The 26,120-nt window shown below is 36.2% G+C and overlaps 1 protein-coding gene across 12 annotated transcripts in view; it reads right to left on the reverse strand.

Annotated features, from left to right (window-relative positions):
- Positions 1–12,091: 12,091 nt before the first annotated feature.
- LOC141397067 (uncharacterized) overlaps positions 12,092–26,120 on the reverse strand; it is a 99,858-nt gene continuing 85,829 nt past the window's right edge. For all 12 annotated transcript variants that reach the window (XM_073972929.1, XM_073972925.1, XM_073972928.1 and 9 more), the window contains one exon: positions 12,092–14,006. In XM_073972929.1, the coding sequence (XP_073829030.1) occupies positions 13,189–14,006 (818 nt within the window). In that variant the 3' untranslated portion in view covers positions 12,092–13,188. The remainder of the gene's footprint in view (positions 14,007–26,120) is intronic.

Here is a 26,120-nt window from a genome sequence, read left to right on the forward strand (position 1 = left end):
CTTCGGTATAGGTCAACACCTTCACCTTTGTCGGTATAGGTCAACACCTTCATAAAACGGTACCCCCCGATTTTCGGTATTTTGAAGGTTGTGGCTACAGCTACCCACCGAAGAGGCTGAAATTTTGTATTTAGTCTTCATTGGAGGTAAAAGCCCTTCTGCCTGAAATTCGTCGGTATAGGCCCACGTTTCGATATAGGCCCTATAGAATCGTACCTCTCGATTTTCGTAATTCTGAAGGTTGTGATGTCAATATCCCACCGAAAGACTGAAATTTGATGTTTAGTCTTCAATGGATTTTATAAAATATTCCAGAAAAGAACTATCAGTATAGGAAATTTGGTATTTGGTCTTCATTTGGGGAAAAAAAATTACATATGAATTTTGTCGGTATAGGTCCACGCATATTTTCAGAATTTTTGAAGTTTATTATACCAATGAAATGGATGAAATTTGGTCTTTAATTGGGTTATTAAACGTTCCATATGAAATTTGCGTTATAGGCCCACGCATAGAACCCATACCATAGAACGCTACGACCCGTTTTTCGGTATTTTGAAGCTTTTAGCCTCATTATATCACTAAAATGGCTGAAATTTGGTATTTGGTCTTCATTTGGGGTATTAAAGGTTCCATATGAAATTTGAATAGCCCCATAGAACGGTACCCCCGATTTTCGGTATTGTGAAAGTTTTAGCCACAATATTCAACCGGAATAACTGAAATTTGGTATGTAGTCTTCGATAGAGGTTCAACACATTTTTACAGGAACAAAACATCCTTTACAAAAAATCAGAAAGTATAGGTCCACGCTTTGGTATGGAACTCATTTAAGATTTTAGAAGATCTTAATCACCTTTGTCTAGCGAATTGGTTGTAGTATTTTGGAATTTGTTATACCTTCAGCATTTATGCTAACGAGGGTATATACACTTTCATACGGACAAAATGTGCCTCATCGAAATAATGGTTTTAGACCCCAAGTATGTTTGGACGAAATGTGTTTCAGACAATTTTGAGTCAATTGAGCAATGTCCGCCCGTCTGTCTGTCTGTCTGTCTGGCTGGAGCGCACGATAACTCTCGAACGGATCAACCGATTCGATCCAAAATTTGGCTTTCGTAATATTTTGTCCAAACTTAGTTTAAGTTCGAAGATGGGCTATACCGGTCCACTCCTTCCGGTACCTCTCCCACAAAAGTTCGAAAATGTTCGGAAAATTTGTGCGCACGATAACTCTTGAAGGAAGTAGCCGATTTGATCCATACTTTGCACATAGTGAAATTTCTACTAAACTTAGATGAGGTTCCAAAATGGACTCCATCGGTCCACTCCTTCGGGTACCTCCCACACAAAATTAGATTAGGACCAGTTCTCGAATCGCTTTGATTTTTGTTGCAGCAACTTGTATTCATTGCCCCCGATACGACGGTACAAGTTTAATCAGGGGCAAGTCCAAACTTCCTTAGAAAATAGCCTGAAAGATGCAAAAAGCTCTTATAACACCGTGTGTAGTGGATGGAGCTCAAGATAACTCTCGGATCTGCTGATTCGGTCTAAAATTTGGCCTTCGTAATATTTTACCCAAACTTAGTTTAAGTTCGAAGATGGCCTATATCGGTCCACTCCTTCCGGTACCTCCCCCACAAAAGTTCGAAAATGTTCGGAAAATTTGTGCGCACGATAACTCTTGAAACGAGTAACCGATTTGGTCCATACTTTGCCGTGAAATATTGAAATGTGTTCCAGACTTAGATAAGGTTTCAATATGGACTCAATCTGTCCACTCCTTCGGGTACCTCCCACACAAAATTTCGGAAAAGTTCAGTTTAGGGCCATCTCTCGAATCGCTTTGATTTTTGTTTTAGCAACTTGTACTCACTGCACTCCATACGACGGTACAAGTATCATCAGGGGCAAGCCCTACTTCCTGAGAAAATAGCCTGAAAGATGCAAAAAAACCCCTATGACACCGTGTGAGGTGGTTGGAGCGCAAAATAACTCTCGAACGGATCTGCCGATTCGGTCCAAAAGTTGGACTTAGTAATATTTTGTCCGGCGACCTGACTTAACGCCCAAGGACATAACGCCCAAAATTAATTTTGGGCGTTATGTCCGCCCCGACCCCGGACTTAACACCCAAAATAAAATTGGGTGTTATGTCCGCCCTAACTCCGGACATAAGGCCCAAAAATAATCGGACACAACGCCAAAAAATATTATGTTGAGTTTTTTCATATTTTAATGATTATTATTTGTAATGCAGGGCCGGTTTCAATTGATGTGTTCCAAAACCTACAATAAATTATTATTTTGAACATTCTGTCTAATTTTGTTATAAAAAAAATTTAAAATTTTCAAAATGGTAGACTCTTTTAGGTTATATTATGGTTAAGTAGATTTTAAAAATGATTTGATTGATTCCTAAAATAGCAAACATCATTCAGTAGATTTTAAACTAGTTGGACGCATAAGGAGCTCTGAAAAATCGAAATCTCCTCAGGAATTTATTAGCACATTTCCAAATAACGAACACTGACAAAACGGAATGTTTAACAGCGTGTTGAGTGACTTATTTCTTATTGTGAATTAAAAATTGAGTCATAGATAAAACCTAAAGATGTTGAAAGCGATGGAGCAAAAGTCGAAATGGTATATTTTATAAAAAATCGCGCGCGCGATTTCTTATAAAATATACCGTTTTCGACTTTTGCTCGATCGCTTTCGTAATTTGTTAAGTGTTAATATGTATTTAAAATTGTTTCCTCATTGAAAATAAAATTGAGTCACAGTCATAAAACCTAAAGATGTTGAAAGTGATCGAGCAAAAGTCGAAAACGGTATATTTTATAAAAAATCGCGCGCGCGATTTCTTATAAAATATACCGTTTTCGACTTTTGCTCGATCGCTTTCGTAAGTTGTTAGGTTAAATTAAATTATTTCCTCATTGAAAATAAAATTGAGTCATAGAGCAAACCTGAATATGCAGGAAGTCAAAAACCGTATATTTAAAAAAACGCGCGCGCGATTTCTTGTAAAATATACCGTTTTTTGACTTTTGCTCCATCGCTTTCAGCATATTCAGGTTTGAAGTTTGATTTTGATTTTCTATGACTCAATGTTTTATTTATGGCGTTGTAGATGTGTACATGTAGCAAGAAAAATCTTTTATATGGAATATGTTTTTAAAAAATAAAATTGCAGGTTTGCAAAATTGTGCATGCTTGTAAATCTTGTTTCGAGAAAACTCAAGTAAATCATAACGATCACAGTACTGTAATGTTGGGTCCATTTGTCCACAAATTGTTGGAAAATCCGTATACATTTAAATATGATTTCAGTAAGCTTATTTTTTATTTATTACATACATATATAAAACAACTTTATTTCTAAATAAATCTGAATTTTACTTATGAAGTGGGAAAATCATTAATTTCGGAAAACGGACATAAAGCCCAATGGGCCTTATGTCCGCTATGGGGGCGGACTTAACGCCCAATTTTATTTTGGGCGTTAAGTCCGGGGTCAATGAGGACATAACGCCCAAAATTGATTTTGGGCGTTATGTCCGTTGGGCGTTAAGTCCGGTCGCCATTTTGTCCAAAACTATTTTAAGTTTAAAGATAAGGCATATCAGTCCACTCCTTCAGGTACCTCCCCCACAAACGTTCAAAAATGTTCGAAAGAATTGTTCGTACGGTAACTCTTGAAGGGAGTGGCCGAATTGGTCTATACTTTACACATCCTAATATATCTACCAGATATATGTAGATAAGGTTCAAATATGGACTATATTTGTCCATTCCACGCGGTTACTCCCACACAAAATTTCGGATATGTTCACTTTAAGACCTGATATCGAGTCACTTTGATTTTTGTTGAAGCAACTTTCATTCGCTGCCTCAATTACGATGGTAAAAGTTTTTGTAGGGGCCATACTTCTTGAGCAAACAGCCCGAAGAGTTTAAAAACCCCCTATGGCACCATATGTTGTGGCTGGAGGTCCACTTCCATAATGGTCAATGTCGATCCATTCCTCTTAGTATCTCCTCCGCAAAATTTTTGATGTTTAATCCTAATCTACATTTTTGTCGGTTCAAACGCCCAAAAATTTTAAAACCCCCTAAATACATACGTATTTTGGGGAAAAAAATTGTTTCAATATACACAGGCTTTTTCACTTGTTTCTACGACTGATACTTTTTCACTTGTTTCTATTCACTTCAATACAGTTCAGAACTTAACGCCGTTCTTACTTTTTCAAAGATTATCCTTCTCCTATAACCCCCGTAAGAATAATACATTTAAGAAACACATTTTACACTCTTCACACCATTGTGCGCAGTTAGTTCAGTGTGTCAATCCATCGGTTGTAATTTAATTTAGTTTGATTTGATGAAATTGCATGTGTGTATTTGTGCATCATTGCAAGTTTATGTTGCTGTTGTTGCCGTGTTGCATATTTAGTAACACGAACGATGATGATGGTGTCGCTGCATGTCTAACTTTAGCATTACTGGCTTGGGATTTCTTAGTCAATGTTGTCTTTATTTTTTCTACGTTAGTGCATCTAATCGTGTTGTCTGTCACAACGTGTATGTTGACATTGAGTCCGGCAGTCATATGTACGTGTAGATTGCATTGTTGCATACGATGTCACAAACGTGTGTGTATGAAGTGCATATGCACGAATGAATATTAGAGTTCGAAAGGTAGGTAATATTAGAAATACATGCATGCGAAATTCGTTCACAAAAGCCGAACAAAAACTGACTTCAATAATATAATTTGATGTGATTTGATTCGATTTCATTGATGTTGCCACTCATACGTTGCATGTTCTAGTTGTTGTTCTTGTTTCATATTACACGACCGTTCAGTCTACACTGTTTGGTATTGCATAATCATCGCAATGTTTGAGGGTCTCATATACTCTGCTGTGCAATGTGCAATTCTATATTCATTAGCTTTAACAGTTTCATGTCATGAAGATGTTTTTCCACTGTCATCAATTTTGAACGCAAATAAAAAAGAAACAAAATCGCATAGAATTGTTAATTCGTTTATTTATTTTATTACATCCAAAAATTCGTTTCGTTATTATGCAATGTTTGCAAGGGATTGTATTTTTGGCAATTCAATAGTGTTTTACATACATATGTATGTGTTGAATTTAGATGATGCTGTTTTGAGATTTCGATAATCGAATAAGATTAGAATATCTAAAATTCGAGCCACATAAGCCGAAGTACACATTAGAAAGTAATGTAATGGCTATATTACACTATATGTTTTTCACATCTACGACAGCAGCTGGTCTGTATATTAGTATCTCCAAAGTGACAACACATATGTAAAAAAACATATGATGTAATATACACGTAATCTATCTAGCTTCAGCATAACATTATAGAATAAAATAAATGTGGCTGCATTGTCCATTTCTCATTGTTCCTGGCTAATGAGTATATGCCCTTGCTAAACATTTCCTACTAAGGCAATATTTATCGTTTACTAATCTCTGCAGGCTAAATCTGTCGGCGCACTCTATTTTACATTTTTCACAGTGTTGGAGTATGAAATAACTGACATTTGTTCAACATTGAAGGCAGGCAACATCGGGGAAAGATATATATAGGGGCTGTATCAAAATCTGAACCGATTTTTGCTAAAATCGGTGAAACTACTCAGGAGCCTAAGAAAATATCACATATTAAATTTGAAGGCCATTCGATTAAAATTGACCGAGTAATAGCAACATCGTTGAAAGATATATATAGAGGCTGTATCTGAATCTGAACCGATTGTTGTAAAAATCAGTGTAGCTACTCAGGGTCCTAAGAAAGAACACATACTAAATTTGAAGGCTACTCGATCAAAATTGAAGGAGTTATAGCAAAATCGGGAAATGATATATATGGGGGCTATATAAAATCTGAACCGATATATCTCAGAAGGTTGCAGGGATGGGCAGAATGTTTTTACACATTTTGATTTGGAAGAGATGTACAATTAACGGAAAACAGGAGCCAAGGTGGCAATAGGTGGCAATCAAAAGATCTGCTCTACTAAATATTAAGAATTTTAAATTTTTTTATCAACTTTAAATTTTGATTTCTTGATAACGGTACATTGCCCATGTGCAGTTAATGTCAACTTTTTTTAATAACACTTTATATTTATGGCCCACTCATCAAATCTCTATCCAAAACTTTAAGTATTATCAACAAATTTTTGAGAAAATTTTATTTTGAATGTCCTCTAATTTTCATATGAATATCGCCTTAGATCACCTGGGAAATATTTTTCATATTTAAAGAGCTATAACTTCATTATGGATGCAATTATCGACAAAATTCTTTCAGATTCCTTGTATCGGATGTGTTTACTGTAAGAAGAAAACATAAACATATGTAAAAGTTAACATCACATTTTTTGATTTTTGTCCACGCGGCAATGGAACTACACACTAAATTTTGGATTTTATTAAATTGACAACTGAAATGTGAAGAAATTTCCATTACTTTCGAAGTTTTTGACCCTGGGAAGAAGTTCGTATGACTGATATCAGTTTCAAAATTGTATTCACTTTTAATCTTTCCAAACCAAAAACAAATGATTTGAATCATATAAAAAATTATATTTTACAAAATATTGAAGATTTTTGCATGGGATTTGGTTCAGTTGCATATGTTTTGACCATTAAATTTCAAGGCGTGTTATGCATTTTCATATTTGTCAACATTTTGTCGTATAACGTGCCAAAACGTTTTATTTTCTTATATTTGAAGCAATGCAATAACTGCAAAAAATACTTAATTTTACTTTTAAAAAATATTTTAAATAAAATAACTTTATTCGTTTCAAGATCTCTCAAATTTAAAGTTGTTTATTGTTTATTTTTGGGTAGGAGAAAAATTATAGTTGGAGTCGTTTATCTTCCTAATGGTAACATGGAGGCTTTTGAGCATGATGTTGCCGATTTGTTGGTAAGGTATCCTGAAGTTTTGATCATGTGTGATTTTACCAACGACTTATTTTGTCTTGACAGTTCGGTTAAGGTTAGAGATTCATGCAGAAGGCTAAGTGTTTCCATCAGACACAATTTTCTACCAACCCATTACAGTGTGGTGCATGGAAGACTCAATTGTTTCTTCAGGTCAGCTTATTTGCCCTAGCATTTCTGACCATGCCTTTATATTTTTGTCCTTTGATATATCCGTTTCTCGAGTTGATCACTTCTTTGAGTTTATTGACTATGGTGCGTGAAGTCACGAGACTTTTTTGATGCAGTTGCCGCATTTGATTTTTCTTCTATTTATAATACAAATAATGTTAACGTCTCAAATCGTTGCTTTCCATGTTCCCTTTTAAAAAGAGGAGATAATTTAGGATCACTGATATCAGTGCTCACTCTTAAATATTTGAAGATTATTCTTCCTTTTGTTTCCAATCACTTTGTTCACTTGGTGAATAACATTTTAACAACCTCAGTCTTGCCTGATACCTGGAAGTTGTCTAAAATTGTGCCTGTTAGAAAGACAAATTTAGTAGGGTCGATTCAAGAATTTCGCCCGATATCTATTTTGCGGATTTACTCCAAAATAGTTTAATATATTGTAAAGATGCAAGTGACGTCCTATCTTGAGTGTAATAACATTTTTCATGATACCCAGTGCGGTTTTAGGAGGGCAAGGAGTACGTCATCTCTTTTGCTAACTATATTAACATGGTAACATCCCAATGCATTCATGATGCCTATTTTCCTGTACTGTGTTGAGGTGTATTCTGGTACATCGGGGTGTAATCTTCATATTATACACTTAGCAGTCAATAGGTTTATTGGCTTCGTATATATGCTAAATCGCCGAGCTCATATCACCCCTTATGCGATTGATTTTTTTGGTTGCACGTTTCAGTCACTTGTAAATTCTCGACTTCCCCTCATTTTTTTCAAGGCTATCAAACACCAATGCCCTCAGTTTATGGTGGACAAACTTGTCTCAATTAGGCGTAATAAAATTCAAATTCCTATTGTTCACCATATCATGGATGAATCATTTCTGGTGCGTGTAGCACATTTGTACAACACTTGCCTAATGAATTGAACATTTTCACCATGATTACGCCTACATTCTAAAAACGTCTTCGTAATCACTTTGTAATAGTTCAAACGTACTTATATTGAAAACGTGTTAACGTGTTATTAAAAACACGTTTTCATTTCAGTCTTATTATTAACCCTTAATATTTTTTTGATCTCACAATTTTTTTAATAATATTAATATAGGATTATTTGTATGTCCTGATTAGGAGTAGTGTATTCTTCTCAGTGTTGTATATAATGTAACCTTTAAAATATTTTCTTTATCTCACTTAATTTTAGTATGATTTGTTTACATGAAAGAATTTTAAATAAATAAATAAATTTCCTAAAATGTGCTTATAAAATCCTTTACATAATTGTAAAGGTGATCTTGACTTCTTCCATTCGCATAAGAATAAAACTTTAAATTTTTTTACCATTCCGACCTCTTACTATTATCCGACCATCACCAAACTCAACACGTTTCTTTCCCTCCCCCATGTATTAACGACTATTAGGATATTTCAGGTTTTTGACCACATACGCCAACCTATTTTGTATCAATGCAATGGTGAACTTTTCTTCTTCCATTGACAGCATTTCCTTTTGGAATACCCCTAAGAAGCGGATATATACGCTTAATAAAAAAACGTTGAATTTTCTTCACATAAGTTTTTAGTCCATTCCAACCCATGAATACGATCAGACCACCACAAAAATCGGTAGCTTCTTCCTCTGTGGGATCTCTATTAAGCCCCAGAATTTCGTGACGAAATGGGACGTATTACCGACTACTCCGATATATTCGTTGTCTGACCCACTACGTTAACCTCGTTACATCGTTGTAAAGGTGTTATATTCTTCTTTCATTATCAGGTTTCCTTTTGTTATACCCAATAATATTATCAAATAAGTTGTTTGCCCATCCCGACCCCTTCATATTACCCTACCATCACCAAAATACCGAAATTCGGGAGGTGCCGTTCCATTGTGGCTATATCAAAACGTCCATCTATACCTACAAATTTCTGGCAGAAAGTTTTTAGACTCAAAGAAGACTAAATACCAAATTTCCGATATTTCGGTAAAACTTTCAAAATAGCGAAAAACAAGAGGTACGCTTCTATGGGGGATACAGGAAACCGCGGACCTATACTGATAATTCTCTTCTGGCATATTTTATAACCCCTTGGAAGACTAAATAACAAATTTCAGTCCTTCTGTGGCATATTGACGTCAAACCCTTCTGAACTACGAAAATCGGGAGGTACCGTTCTATGGGGACAAAATCGAAACGTGGACCTACACCGACGAATTTCAGTCAGATAGACTTTTACCTTCAACAAACACTAAATATCAACTTTCAGAATTTCGGTGGGTTGTTGTGGCCACAACCTTCAAAATACTGAAAATCGGGAGGTACCGTTCTATGGGGGCTATATGAAGACTTGGGCCCATAGCAACAAATTACTGGGGGAAAGATTTGTGGCCCCAACGAAGGCTAAGTACTAAATTTCAGTCATTTCAGTGCGATAATGAGACTTAAACCTTCAAAATACCGAAAATCGGGTGGTATCGTTCTATGGGGGCTATATGAAGGGCGTGGACCTATACAGACAAATTTCATATGGAACTTTTAGTACCCCAAATGAAGATCAAATACTAAATTTTAGCCACTTCGGTGGATTATTGTGGCCACAACCTTCAAAATACCGAAAATCGGGAGGTACCGTTCTATGGGGCTATATGAAGACTAGGTCCACATCCGACAAATTTCTGGGGGAAAGTCATATGAAACGTTTAATACCCCAAATGAAGACCAAATACCACATTTCGGTGGGATATTGAGGCCACAACCTTCAAAATACCGGAAGTAGGGAGGTACCGTTCTATATGGGCTGTACTAAGGCGCGGAACTGTACCGTTTCGCAGGGAAAGATTTGTAGCCCCAACGAAGACTGAGTACAAAATTTCCGCCATTTCGTTGTTATAATGAGGCTAAAACCTTCAATAAAGCGAAAATTCTCTTGCAGAGAAGTGTCAGTATAATTCCTAGTTTTGATTTTTGGTATTTTGAAAGCTTAGGTATGACACTTCGGTGTATGAGACATTTCTACAGGTAATTGTCAGTATAGTCATGTAATGTTACTGCACGATTTTCGGTATTTTGAGAGATTCTGCCATTTTATCCTACCAAAAATACTGACAATTGGTATCAGATCTTCGTTGGGGAATTAAGACAATCTCGTAGAAAACGGTCGCAAAGGTCAACGTTTTAATATAGCCCCTATGGAACGGTACCTTCAGATTTTCGGTATTTCCAAAGTGAACCCATATTATCCAACCGAGATGGCTGAAATCTGGTTTTTATACCCTCCACCATAGTATGGAGGGTATATTATGTTTGTTTTTCTGCTTGTAACACATCCAAATAATCATTTGCGATCATATAATATAATTCTAAGACGATCTAGCCATGTCCGTCTGTTGTAATCACTCTAGCGTTCGCAGTAATTGGGCTAGAGCGCTATATTTTTGCACCCGAGTGTTTTTTCCATAGGCAAGTCAATTTCGTAGATGGGCCATATCGGCGCACGTTTTGGTATAGCCCCCATATAACAGTACCTCCCGATTTACGGTATTTTGGGAATTTTAGCTACATTTTTTGACCAAACTACTTGTAAATTCATGGTCAAAACACATGTCCACAAAAACCGTCAATATAGGCCTATATTTTGGTACGTAGTGACGTACACAGGATTTCATTTCGGGGGGCCCACCTTGACCAAAAATCATAAAATTTTAAAATGTTATACGCAACGAGAGCTATTTTAAAGGTTGATTTTATATAAAATAATAACACAAAGTACATAAATTCAATAGAATGGTCTACAAAATATAAGATACAAGTTTAAAATTTGTTGATACACTATATCCAATGTTTAAGCATTATTTCCTTTTTCGATTGTTTTCAGCTACATACAAACATGTGTATATTACAATTAGAACTTTGTTGATGATAGAAAAAAAAATCAAGTGGGTATGCAAAATATAGCAGATTTTAGCAGTTTTTTATGCACAACAAATTATTTTTCTTCGTTACTTTTTCCTCTGTTTAGCAGCCAAGTTAATGGCAGTGAATCAAATTTGTAATTGGTTTCTGAGATGTTGTTCGCGGAAAACCTTTTATATATGGGACATTTTGTAATTATATCATCAATGCATTGAAATCCTAAATATGAAAATAAAGAGGCAGTGTGAACATTATATATATTTTGTAGAATGTATAGGGTGCCACCGTGGTGCAATGGTATGCACATCCGGCCCCCTGGGTCGCCCCCCCCCCCCCTGAGTACGTCCCTGGCCACAATATAAAGGTACCTCCCGAATTTCGGTTTTTTGAGGATTTTACCTACAATTTTAAAACGAACTACCTGTAAATTGACGTTTGAGGTTCCCAGTGATCACAAAATATATCCACCAAAAACTGTCAATATAGGTCCATGTTTTGGTATAGCCTCCATGTAACGGTGCCTTCCGATTTTCAGTATTTCGAGGATTTTTGACCAAAGTTTCTGCAATTCGACATTTGAGGTACCCAGTGGTCACAAAACATCTCCACAAACAATTATCAACATGGGTCCACACTTTGATTTATCCCCATATATGGTTGCCAACCGATTGATTTGCATTTTGTTTACCTTATTTAGGTATCAGTGGTCACAAACTATCATTATTCCATTTTAGTTCAGAATATTTTATGGTGGAAGGTATAAAAAGTTCGTCCCAGGGATAGTGGTGTAGGGATAGTTGGCGTTGATGAATCAGTGGATCAGTAAGTCAATCTCTCAACTCTTTTATTAATTTATGTAAATTACTTCATCTATGCCTGCTAACTGTAGGGCATTGTGTAGTCGACATTGTTCTTCTTTTCTTGGTTGTTGAAGTTAGTTGTCAATCAATACTTACTTTTACTTTTTAAAAAAATAAACAAACTTATTTAATTTTTATTTATTTATATAAAAACAATAATTTATTCAATATTTATGAAATGTGTGTGTTTTTACATGAATTTGCTTAAACTAATTATGATTTTTTAACAAAACAAAAGATATTACGAACATAATTTTAAATCAATATACATATAATATTTTTTACAAACAATATAAAATGAACTAAAAATACAAACATACAATGTAAACTAAAATTATTAATGAGTATTGGATTTTTTTATCAATAAATGAAGAAAATGTAGGAGCAAATATGGGAAATAAAACCGAAAGTTAAAAGCAATTTTAAAATGATGAAAACCATAGAAATTTTGATAATTGAAATAATTTTCGGAATATGAAGTAGACGAAATTATGTAAAGCCTGTTGTACAATAATATCTTGCAATGAGTATGAAATAAATGAGGACACATTATTGAATTTTGAAAAAATGCTATTCAGTGATGTTTCGTGTTTGGAGTTTCCCTTGACAAAAAATATTTTTTCTAAATGCGCTTAATGGAATTTAGACAACTGATTTATCCGGAAAATTTGTGAATAATTTTTAGTCAATTCACACGAGGAAAATTAGTCAGATGTCGGTAGCGAATTTTAATTCAACTCTCGACTTTGGATTCTTACTTTGTTCGAACACAGTATATAAAGTATCCGGAACGATAACTTGGGTGCGACGACCTCCTCCAGTAACTACAAAGTGTAACTAACCAAAAATGTATAAAGCATGAAATGGACACGAAATTGTGAGTGTAAATATGTATGCAGTTATATGTATATATGTGTTTTTGCTTATTTTGTACATTTAACTTAAAAATTTTAACGGCAATTAACAAAACGAAAAGGAAGAGTTTATGATATGTGTGATTTTGAGCAGAGAGTGTGTTTTCTTTTTAGAGAAATTGGCACCACAGTGCCTACGATTTGTTTCAAATTTGGAAACACAAGGAGATACTACAACATCCTATTACACAAAATGCTGTACATGTATATATGCGTGTATGTGTGTTCTTCATTAAAATTAATAAATTAAAATTAAAATAATGTCTTTTAAAAATTTTGTTCGTCGTAACGTAACGTAACGCTTCTTAATCCACTTAACTTAAAGCCAACAGTGGTTCATCTTCCAATTCCTTATGCACCGATTTCTTTTTGTATTTCTTTTGTTGTAATTTTGTTTTAACTAATTTCGTCTTTGATTTGCTGGCGTGTTTCGTTTTCTTTAGTTTCTTTTCTTCGGCAGCCTTTTCTTTATCCAATAGCTCCAATTGTTCAAAGATATTTTTCGGATGTGGATGATTACTGGGTTTTGTGGAATTCTTGGCCTGATAGACAACAACGAAATGTGAGAAGGCTGTATCGACGGGCACATTAATATCAGCAAAATCACGGAAATGGGCAAATTGTTCTTCGGGATAAGTGTATTTTTGTACAAAATCAACGGTATCTTCTGGATGATAGGGCATTTCTTCTTCCGGATAGAATGTACCACCACGTATTACACCAAAATCTCCCGAACCTAATATTGAGGCATCGTAGCCTCCTTGTTTTTGATTGGGGGCTAAACCAGGACCAAGATTGCCTTCGGGGCGAGCGTCAGCATATTTGGGTACAAATGGAGCATCAGGCAGAGAGAAATAAGGACGAGAATGTCCCGATGGTGGTGCCTCCCGGAAAAAGGGTGGATAATAATTTTGAGCAGCCTGACTGTGCGAATCGGCTGGATTTACGCGATGTATTGGTTCGGGTATATCGGCTCTTGCATTAAAACGTGAACTTTGTACTGGTCGAAAGTGTTGCGCTGTTGTTGTTGTTGGCGGCTCATAAAATTGTCTCTCCTGAGAACGCAGTATGGTTATGGGAGAAAAATCATTCGGCTCCATAAGCATATCAGTGTCTTCCTCGGGGAATTCATCTGGAAAGAGAAATATGATAGAAAATTTAAATTTTATTCAAAACAATGCAATATTGTTAGGACTGTAACTGGTTAAATATAGCTCCCATATACTTTTTCGGGCCTTTAGTTAAGAATATTATGATGTAAATCCGTCATCCGTATCATATAGTCGGTTCCGCCCAACTTCGATATGTTCCTTACTGGTTTTGTATGTACGCATGTGTATATGCAAATAAGGCGAGTGAGTTGTAATTCAGACCGCGAATTAAAAACGTCAGTAAAGTAAGCAGTAACCTGAATAGAGTAAAGCTGTATGCTTACTAGAGTTAAGCTGTGTGCTTAGTAATGAAGTAATGTCTGGTGTGAGTAAGTGAATAACGCCAATAAAGCATTGTGAAACTTCGATTTATATGGTATCGGGGAATAAAACACCGTCTACACGGGATTAAGTTAAACCCTAATTCCGTAACATTATTATACCAGCAATACAATCTTTGAGTTCGGCTGAACGCTGTTGTATAAAATCCAGAACATAACTTAAAAAAAGAGTTCCCCTCTATCTCAGGAAATATATATTTAATACATTCATTACAAATATTTGTTATAATTTTTACTATTAATCGGCAAAATGATATTCAACTAATTTAGGATGAAGTAGTACTTCAAAAGCTTCTTTTGGAAACTGTCTACAGAGAATCATTGTAAATGTAGTGTGTTTTTCATCATTTAACAATATCCGATTTGTATGCATGAAATTAAGTGTAACAATTAAAAATCAGTCAGTATCAGTTGGCTTTGAACCAACAAACATGTGCATTACGATTAAAGTCATTTCATTGGGTCATCGTATAACTTTTGGAGCAGTATGCCAGGAAGCATGGACTTGTCCACGGAAAAATCGGTTGATCAGTCCGAGGAGAGTTATCGTGCTCCCCAGCCACTACTTATGGTGTCATAGGGTTTTTCACCTTTCGGACTGTTTTATCAAAAAGGATGGGCATGCCCCTGAAAAAAATTTACCGTCGTAATTGAAGCAGAGAATGCAGGTTGCCTCAACAAAAATTAAAGTGATTTGAGAGCAGGTCTTTAAGTGAACTTATCCGAAATTTTGTGTGGGAGGTACCCGAAGGATGGGACAAATATAGTCGATATTCCAACCTGATCTACATCTGGTAGATATATTACAATGTGTAAAGTATGGACCAAATCGGTCACTTCCTTCAACAGTTATAGTGCGTATAATTTTTCCGAACAATCTTGAACTTTTGGGGGGAGGTACCTGAAGGAGTAGACCCATATGGCTTTTCTTCGAACTTAAACTATGTTTGGACAAAATATTACGAAGGCCACACTTTTGGACGAAATCGGTTGATCCGTTCGAGATTTATTATGTTATCCAACTACTACATACGGCGTCATAGAGTTTTTTTTGCACCTTTAAGGCTATTTTCTCAGGAAGTATGAACTTGCTCCTGACGAAACTTGTACCGTCGTATGGGGGGCAGTGAATACAAGTTGTCACAATAAAAATCAAAGCGATTCGAGAAAAGGTCCTAAACTGAACTTTTCCGAAACATTGTATGGGTGGTACCCGAAGGAGTGCACCGATTGAGTCCATACTAGAACCTCATTTAAGTCTGCTAGAAATTTCACGATGTGCTAAGTATGGACCAAATCGTTTACTCCCTTCAAGAGTTATTGTGCGCACAAATTTTCCGAACATTTTCGAACTTTTGTGGGGGAGATACCGGAAGGAACTTAAACTAAGTTTGGACAAAATATTACGACAACCAAATTTTGGACCGAATCGGTAGATCCGTTCGAGAGTTATCGTTCGCTCCAGCCAGCCAGGCACACAGACAGACGGACGGACATGGCTAAATCAACTCCAAATTGTCTGGAACGGATTTGGTCCAAACATACTTGATGTCTATAACCATTATTTCGATGAGGCACAGTTTGCCCCTATGAAAGTGTATATACTCTCGTTAGCCTAAATGCAGACTGAATTTTTGGTGGAGAAGTTTCGTGACTGCAGGGAAGCTGAAATGTCAAATTACTGGTAGATCAGTCAAACATGTAGGTAAACCCCTCAAAATACAGAAAATCGGGAGGTTGAAAGGTATGGGGGCTATACCGAAACATGGACCTGTGTTGTTACTTTTTGATGAATAACAGGTAGTTTGGCCAGAAATTGTAGTAAAATCCTGAAAATCTGGAGGTACTGCTACATCGAAATGTGGACCTATGTTGACAATTTATTGTGGATAAGTTTTCTGACCACCTGTAACTTCACGTGTTAAAATTCAGATAATTCGGTTAGCAAATGTAATAAAACTCTTCAAACTCCTAAAATCAGGGGGTATTTTCTTTGTATGGAGTTATGTCAAGACATGGACCTATATTGACTGGGAACATCCAATGTCAACTAACAGGTAGTTCGTTCATCAAATGTAGCTAAATTCCTCGAAATAACTAAAATAGGAAAGTACAGTTATATAAGGCTACACCAAAACATGGACCAATGTTGAACATTTTTGGTGGAGAAATTCCTTGACTGCAGGGAACCTCAAATATCAAATAACGGTTAGTTCAGTCCAACAATGTAGCTAAACCCCTCAAAATGCAGAAAACTGGGAAGTACTGTTATATGGGGGCTATTCCAAAACATGGACCTATGTCTACAATTTTTAGCAGATAATTTTTTTACCGCTAGGAACACTAAATGCCATGTTATAGTTAATTCGCTCAGAAAATTTAGCTAAAAAATTAAAATACTGAACTAAGTTGGAACCGTTGCATGGGGGATACACCAAAACTTGGATCGATATAGCCCATCTCCGGACTGGACTTGCCTGCAAATAAAAGACCCATCTTCAGCGTCCTGTATCAACTGTTGTGGATGTTAGAGAAATTACCACAGACGTACAAGCACAGATCGACTCAGAATTTTAACCTGATCAAGAATATATATATACAAGGCTGCCCTAAAAAAGAACAAATATTATTTTGAGAGGACTACCTCCTAATTTTTTCATTGGATCCACAAACGTTAGATATGCAATTTTATGGCGATCAGTTAATGTTAACCAGTGTCATCTGACTGATTTGTGTTTCCATAGTAATGTGTATGGCACCAAAAAGTGAATTTTCAAGAAAATGATCTACAGGCCTCATTTATGGTCCAATCGATAAAAACATTTTACCAGTTCGTTCTTGTGCCTAAAAACCAGTCCAATTTGAGTAAGATTTTGATTTACTCCAATATGCAAATTTGGCCAACTTTAGGTAATTTGTAATGAGTTCTCCTAATTTCGAAGGCTGTCAAAAAAACTTAATGCAGTGTAGAATCAAAAAACCCAATTTTATTACTTGGGCCGTTTGTCTACCGGTCTCAGATATTTCGCGACTTTATAGATTGTTATACATTTGCACTCATAATGCCTGCGGTTCGATTCCCAGGCCGGGCAAAAATATCATACTTTCCAAATGTGGCATAATACCACTCAGTGTAATGTAGGCGACATTTCCCCAGTATTCCACCCATGTAAAACTTCTCTTAAGTGGTGTCGTAAGACATGCTCTTCAGAATCGGCCACAAAAAGTAGGTCCCATATCATTGAGCTAATATGAATCGGCGTGCACTCATTGATTTAAGAGAAGTCTCCCGTGTCTCCTCGGGGATGTGTATGGAAGCATATGTATGTATTCCCAGCAAAAAATTGCCTCCAATGATGTAGTTAAATCATATGTACAAGTGATTTGGAATGACATCAACTCATGATTTTTGCAAGAGCATGACTACCGAAAGATGCACTCCATTAGTACTGCATTTTAAATAACCCTTTGACATTGCATTATAACTACATCTTTAGAGTAGAATAGGATGGAGTCCAATTTGCATCCAAAGCATGTGTTTTGATGCTGTGCTTTGTATTGAATTTTAAGGTACTCTTCGGAATGTGTTTTAATCAGTTAAAAGATGCAATAAAAATGCAACCATCACAAAATGTTCCAGAATAAATAAAATAAATTTATTACTTGTGTAAGCAACAATATTAAGAACTTTATTACATAAACACAAATAATGAAAAATATTCATTCAACGGCAACTGAGTTTGAGAGAGGAGGGATCTGCATTTAATCCAATATGAAATGTTCTTGCTTCATCTGTTAAAATATGTTCGATGCCAAAGATGCTATTCAATTTTCATCGATGAATTTTATATGAGCGTGGACACCAAAAGATGATATTCATTTTTGGATCCAAAGCATGTCATTTAAACCAATGCTTGACATGTCATTTTCACCAATGTTTTGGCATGTCATTTCCACCAATGCTTTGCAATGACCTTATCATTACGACGAGAGTTTTAACATGCTAATGAAAAGATCGGATCTTTCACGACTTCCTTTGCATTGGTTCAAATGCTAATGAAAAGATCGGATCTTTCACCTTCCTTCACATTTTGCTGGGGTGTAATTATACTGTCTTCCCATCACCAGATGAGATTTCGACATGTACTCCAACAGAACTCCATTAGGAAATGTTCTTCTCCTGACTTACCGTAATGGTGTGAATTTTTTATACCCTCCGCCATAATATGGAGGGTATAATTAAAATTGTCATTCATTTAAAGTATGTATAACCATGTCCGCCTGTCCGTCCTTCTGTTGAAATCAAGATACACTTCGACATTTTTAAGATAGAGCTTTGTAAATTGGATTAGAAGTTTCTATTTCTCCTAGGATGTTTGGTATTGCAAATGGCCTATATCGGTCCACGTTTTGATACAGCCCACATAGAACGGTACCACCCGATTTTCGGTATTCATACCAAAATGGCTAAAATTTAGTACTTAGTCTTCGGTATAGGTCTACGCCTTCATATAGGCCCCACAGAGCGGTACATCCCAATTTTCGGTATTTTGAAAGTTGTAGCCTCAATATTCAACCGAAATGGCTGAATTTTGGTATTTAGTTTACGTTGCGGGTGCAAAACTTTCCACCCGAAAGTTTTTTTTGCCTTGATATTGCCCCCTATAGAACTTTACCTCATGATTTTCGGTATTTTAAAGGTTGTGGCTTTTAATATTCCACCGAAATAGCTATAATTTGGTATTTAATATTGCTTGGTCGTATGAAACTTTCCCCTGAAATTTGTCCATACAGGGCCACGCCTTCATATAGCGCTCATAGAACAATAACTCCCAGTTTTCGGTATTTTCAAAGTTAGTTAGTCTTCTTCATAAACGAAAGGAAACTAATTGATCACATGTACTTCAATTCAACTTGTGGTGGAGAAAATAACAAGTTCGGCCGGGCCGAACTGAACGCTGTTCTTACTTGTTTAAATTTTAGAAATTTATGCACTCTTTTTGTTTCTACAAACTGGCTTACTTGTAGGGATCTCTAAGCAACTGCTTGTAAAATGTATCGAACGGAGCGCTTTTTTCACGACTCCCTTGAACTGCATCCGAATGCAATTAAAATGTGAGAAATTAATGTAAATCGTTGGATCGCATCCAAATGGAGTGCATTATTCACGATTGCGTTTAAACTGCATCATAACATGCTGTGATAGAACTAGTTTACATTGCACTGCTTCCAATTTATTTGGCTGGGTTATATTTTAGAGCTGTATCTAATGGAGTTTCCTTCTTCCTCGTTGCGGTTTTCATACTCGTAATACATTAAATTGCTTTGAGCATTACTTCTGCGAAAGACTCTACATCCAATAGTGATTCAAATCGATAATGTTTCATATTAGACAAGTAAGCCAAGGCTACGAGTATAGTCGGACGGGCCGACAATGTGATACCCTACACCTTTACCCCTGGGAATTAGCTTTCCACATATCAAAAATTTTTTATGGAACAAATAAACTTATTGTAACATTGTGGATTCTGGTACCGTATCCCACCAACATTAAATAATAACATAGTAATTGTTTCACAAACATCCCAGAAGGGACAAGGGAGACTTCTTTCACACCATTGAGTGAGTATACCCCGATTTATATTCGCTCAATCATATGGGACCCACAGCTTATCTCCGAGTCCGAACGGCGTGTCCTAAAACACCACTTGTAGAAAAGTTTTACATGGCTGAAATACTCAGAAAATGTCGCAAATCTTATTGAAGGATATTTTGCCACCGTTGAAAATTTGATTTTGCCTGGCTGGGCAATGTATGTATGAAAATCCAATTGGACAGTTGAAACGTAAGGGCACCATGTAAATTGCAATAATGCAAAAACTGGGAATGGAAAAATGTGGTTTTCTACACAAAACCCAGTACATATTAGACACGTTTTTTGCATCAGGGGGAAAGGACAGTAGTTCTTTTTCCATATGTAGGCTACTTTGTCGGTGTATGCCCTCCAGGAAATAATATATAGACCAAATTTTTTTTTTGTATTTTTCATACAAAAGTGATGGTCTATTTCATCCTCTAAATAATATCAGATCATCATCCAGAATTGTAAGCACCTTCTGATGATGATCGCCATCTCAAGCTTCATCTTTGTCATATAATCTTACCTTTCGAGGCGATTGGACTATTATTGCGATCTACAGATCAGCTAGAAATAGGATTAAACTTATGTTTTTGGTCCATTTCACCCGCTAAATATTTCACGATCATCACCAATTCAAATAGCGATATATTCTGATGTGAAACCGACCTCCATACTAAATTTCGTGACGATCGGTCCATAATTGCGGCCTGGAGTTTGATTACAATTTATAATGGACAGACGGACGGACGGACACACATCTCAAAATCGCTTTATCTCGCCGAGATTGGTATACCACATTGTGGGTCTCCGACGAATATTTCGCGGTGTTACATGATTTTTTACCAAAATAAACTTATAATACCCTTTCCACATAGTGGTATAGGGTATAAATATCAAGAGGGAGAACTGTTAACCCTGGCTTTTCCTGAGGGTTATGCACGAAAGCCTACAGCCTTGTTTTCAATCTCGTTTTTTACTGAACTGTGGAAAGGTTCTTTCTTTCTCATTTACATTGAGTACCACTTCAGTTAATGTCCAATTTTAAAATCGAAGGTATCTATAAAAAAAAAATATGGTTAGGATCGATCTATTTTAAGACTTAATATTTGACGTTGTACTCGTACTTGGTGTTTCTTCGAAATATATATGTGCCATTGTGCGTTAAGGTTATATATTAACGTCGTATTACAAACTATTTATTGTCATCGGCATATTTATGCGTGTCCAGGTTTAACCATTACTTTGGCTATGTCATGTTAAGAGAATGAATAATGATATTCCTGGTTGAAAAGCTTGAGTCGCTAGGGGAATGCCAAGGCTCCGGCGGGAAAACCAAGTTAAAAATTATATCTCAAAGTATAGTAAGCAAAAGAGATGAGCCAAATATAAGATAGTCGCTTGAGAAAACTGTTCTCATTTTGTCTTATCGAATTTTTCTCTAGACAGTTTGTTTTGTATTGAACCACCTATGTAACTAAAAATTATTTTGAAATTAACTAAGTGATATTTTGTAGATCACATCTTATCAGAAGATCAGAGAACAATCGACAGCGGCTAATTATTTTCACATCTTTTGCACAAGTGAATCATTAATTTTACTTATCCACAACTATTACGAATGATTTCGATGATGTTTATTTTCAAATCAATGTCGCGGTTTATTGTTTTATAATACCTTCATATAAACATCAACAGCTGGACAATAAAGACATTCCGCCAATAATAAATAACCTTGATTTTCATTGTTCTAAAAGAAGTCACAGGCAGTTGCAAAAAACAACAACATATCTACAAAAATAATTACAAACATTAAAACAAATAATCATTATTATAAAGAATGGGTGTCATGAAAATTAAATAAAATATCCAAACAAAAGTAAGAATCTTAGTTACCGCTGCTACATGAGTTGTTCTATTCTTAATGATCGCATAATTCAAGCTTATAATGACGGTGCTGCTATGTAAGCAAGTGTTGTTTGAGTGTGTAGATTCCCATAAATTATTTACGGTTTGTTAGCATCGTCTTGTGATGAACGGGCGTAGTAGCCATCTAGCTGCTGGTACAAAATCCTCCTCATGATGATCTCAGCTGACTCAGTAGTAGAAGTTTTCAGTTAAAATTATTATATTACGCTAAAATCGTGGTTAACAGACGTTCTATGTTAGAACACATGTTCCTCTAACACTTGATGCTTGCTTAGCTGGCTCACTGACTGAGTCAGTTAGAATGTCTTGCCAGCATTATCCACTGGGCGTTGATGTTTATACTATCATCACTATAGTCATCATGAACATCAACTGTGGCCATTATGATACGATGACGTGAAATTAGAAAAAAAACATGGACAGACCACCAGACGCCTCTTTAGATGTGAACGAACCAAAAGGTCAAGTTAGCGATTTCTTTGTTTGTTTTTTGCTATGAAAAACAAATTCCGAAACCCAGAAGTGTTCTATGATTAATTTCAACATGTTGCAAATACTGACAGCGATGATGGCTGTGATTAGCCACAGCAACTAGGAAAAATACACATAATTATCAACCGGAATAAATTAGTCATAGGGGTAATTTATAAAACTGCTAACTCAATTTGTGGGAGGTTATGTCTTTTTCATGGAAGCGAATATAATTTTAGAAAAGTGAGTCCAAAAGGAAGTACTTAAGATGTTTACAAATGTTTTTTTTAATGACAAACTACTGCGTGATGTTATGTTATGAGACAACCGCACTAATTTAATGCTTATTCCGAAATAGTTAATAAATGTTGAACAGACAGTACTACCTACTTGTACATGATGTTAACAATAAACATGTAAGAACGGAGTTAAGTTCGTTGCATTGAAGTAAAATGGAACAATCATTATCCTTTCGTTTATGAAAGTACAAAATTCTGCGCCACGTCAAAGCATATCCTAGAGGAAGTAGTATATGCTAACTGGAGTATATCACTTTCCTTTAATAACGTTTAATACCAATAAGACAGACATTGGTGTCTTATACTCATCCAGAGTCGGAAATACCATGTTACAGTCATTTAATCAGCAAATACCTGCGTACGTACCAAAATATTACCCTATATTGATAATTTTTCTGAGAGGAAGTTTTCTACCCATTTCTATGAACGCACAATTTCTTTTTAATGGCAGATACATCAAAACGTGCCTCTTTATCCACAATCCCATGTAGAATACTACATCCCAAATTAAAATACCGAAAATCGGGAGGTACCGCTCTATGCGGGCTATAAGAAGGCGTGGACATATACCGACAAATTTTAGGTGGAAAGTACAGTACCACTAACAAAGACTAAATAACAAATTTCAGTCATTTCGGTGGAATATTGTGGTCGCAACCTTTAAAATACAGGAAATCGGGAGGTACTGATCTATGCGTGCTATATGAAGACTTTGAACTAAACCGACCACTTTTAGGTGCAAAGTTTTGTACCCCCTACGAAGACTAAATACCAAATTCCAGCCATTTCAGTTGTATATTGAGGCTAAAACCTTCAAAATACCGAAAATCTGGAGGTTCTATGGGGGCTATATTGACACATTTCTGGTGGAAAGTTTCAAAACGTGAACCGATATAGGTACAATTCTATGGAGTCTATATGAACACGTGGACCTACGCAGACAAATTTCTGGGGGAATGTTTTATAAGGAATAATATCCAAATATCAGATATTTGGGTGTTCACAATGCCAAAATTCTTAGGAATAATGGGAACTTCTGTATCAAATTATAAAGCTCTATCTTACAAATTGCGAGCTGCATCTTGATTTCAACGGACGGACGGTCGGACATGGCTACTTCGTCTTAGAATTTCATGCTGCTCAAGAATATAAATGCTTCACAGGATCTCCGACGAATATTTCGATGTGTTACAAACGGAATGAGCAATTTAATTATACCCCAGTAAAATGTTATCGAAGTTGTTCCATGAGGTGCCATGACTTAACTGGATATTTTGCATTGGTTCAAATGAAGTCGTGAAATATCCGGTATTTTCATCAGCATTTTAACCCATTCAAAGGAAGTCGTGAATGATCCGATCTTTTCATCAGCATTTGAACCCATTCCAAAGATCCAATAGATATGCATTTTGTGTTTTTATTTATACATATCGCTCATTTACTCAAAGAGTGGCATAACCCAGTTTCCGATCATCAGCGTGAATTCCGTAAGCAACACAGCGCAACAACAGCGCTTCACGCCATCTCCACACATATTAGTCGAGGACTCAACCAGAGCAACCCGTGTGACAGAACAGTGATTGTGGCGTTTGACTTATAAAAACACGGTGCGCCTTAAATAATTTTAAATGGAAGGTGCTTACACCTGCGAAGTTTTTGCAGATTCTGAAACTACAATGCTCATAAATGAGAAATATCAAGAAACAAAAAAAAATCGCCGGAAAGATTTTCAAATAAATCGCGATTTAATTTCACATTTTTAGGGGTTCTTTAGGTTTTCACGATTTTGCTTGGAAACCGCGAGCCCTATGTAAATGGGCCTAACGAAAATGTTGTAGCTGTGAAAATTCTCCACAAGTTGACCTTTACGATATTTTCGTAGGCTTTACCGTTTTTGAGATATAGAAGTTCAAAGTGAGACAATGCACTGACTGTATCGCCTCCTTATAAAACAATGTCAATACTGCAATTTCCCAAATTAAACTTATATATCTTGAAAATGATACAACATAGGAAAAAATAAAACATCCAATCTCGTAGAGAATTTTTACAGCTTCAACATTTTCTTTAGTCCCATTTTGATATGACTTGCGGTTTCCAAGCAAACTCTTGAAGACCTAAGATAAAAACTTAAAAATTTGAACTGAACCTCTATATCTCAAAAATGGTAAAACCTACGAAAAACCCTAAACGTCAGTCTTGTAGAGAATTTTAACACCTACAACATTTTCTTTAGACTTGTTTCGATACGACTTGCGGTTTCCAAGCAAAATCGTGAAAAAATAAAAAACCTAAAATTGTGAATTTTGATCGCGATTTATTTAAAAATCCCTCCGGCGATTTTTTCTGTACTTTTTTATTTTTCTTATCTATGAACATTGCTGTTTCAGAATCCGCGAAATCTTCCCATGTGTAAGCGGTTTTCATCAAAAGTTAGTTAAGGCGCACTGACCATGATATTGTTTTATAAGGAGGCGATACAGTCAGTGCATTGTCTCAATTTGAACTTCTATATCTCAAAACCGGTGAAACCTACGAAAATATCATAAAGGCCAATCATGTGGAGAATTTTCACAGCAACAACATTTTTTAGGACTCGCGGTTTCCAAGCAAGATCGTGAAAACCTAAAGAAACCCTAAAAATGTGAACTTAAATCGCGATTTATTTGAAAATCCCTCAGGCGATTTTTTTTGTTTCTTGATATTTCTCATCTATGAGCATTGTAGTTTCAGAATCTGCAAAACTTTCCAGGTGTAAGCACCTTCCATTTAAATTTGGTTAAGGCACACCGTGAAAAAGCCTTTGGTATTGTCCAGAACTCTACGCTGTTTGAGGACATCGACCAGAAAACGCTCCGGCCAAGCTTGAAACGTTGGATAAACATTTGGAATGTGTGGACGCCAGTCGTACGTGGAATTCCGGAACAAGAAGTCCAAGGCCCGTAGAGTGAAACAGGGAGGTGGGGTGATATCTCCGGAACTGTTTAAACTCTACCTCTCCTGAATTCCGCCCCTCCAGACGGCATTGAGATCGTAACGTATGCGGCGTCAGGTGTCTTCCCAGATGACATTTGTGAAAAGCTAAACTCCTATCCACCAATAAATCTACGGCCACTCTGTTCACCACATGGGCGTCAGAGTTGAGAACAATATAGTTAAATGCCATGGCAGCAGAATTCAGACCACCAGACCCAAACGTGCCAGGACGATCTTCATGATCTAGAAAGAGACGACCAACGTTACAAGAGAGAACCCCTGGATCAACAAGCCTATCAAGCAGGTTTAGGTAGCATTCACATGAATGCAGTCGCAGATGTCGTGTTCATGTGGTCCTCGGGGAACATCCACCATCTATCGCAGCCGAGGAGCGTTAGCTGTCAGGAAAAGGATGAGTAGTTTTGGCTCAATACGCTCGGG

This window comes from Musca autumnalis, unplaced genomic scaffold, assembly GCF_047663935.1.
Source record: "Musca autumnalis isolate F117 unplaced genomic scaffold, ASM4766393v1 scaffold_3, whole genome shotgun sequence".
In the NCBI taxonomy this organism is placed as follows: Eukaryota; Metazoa; Arthropoda; class Insecta; order Diptera; family Muscidae; genus Musca; species Musca autumnalis.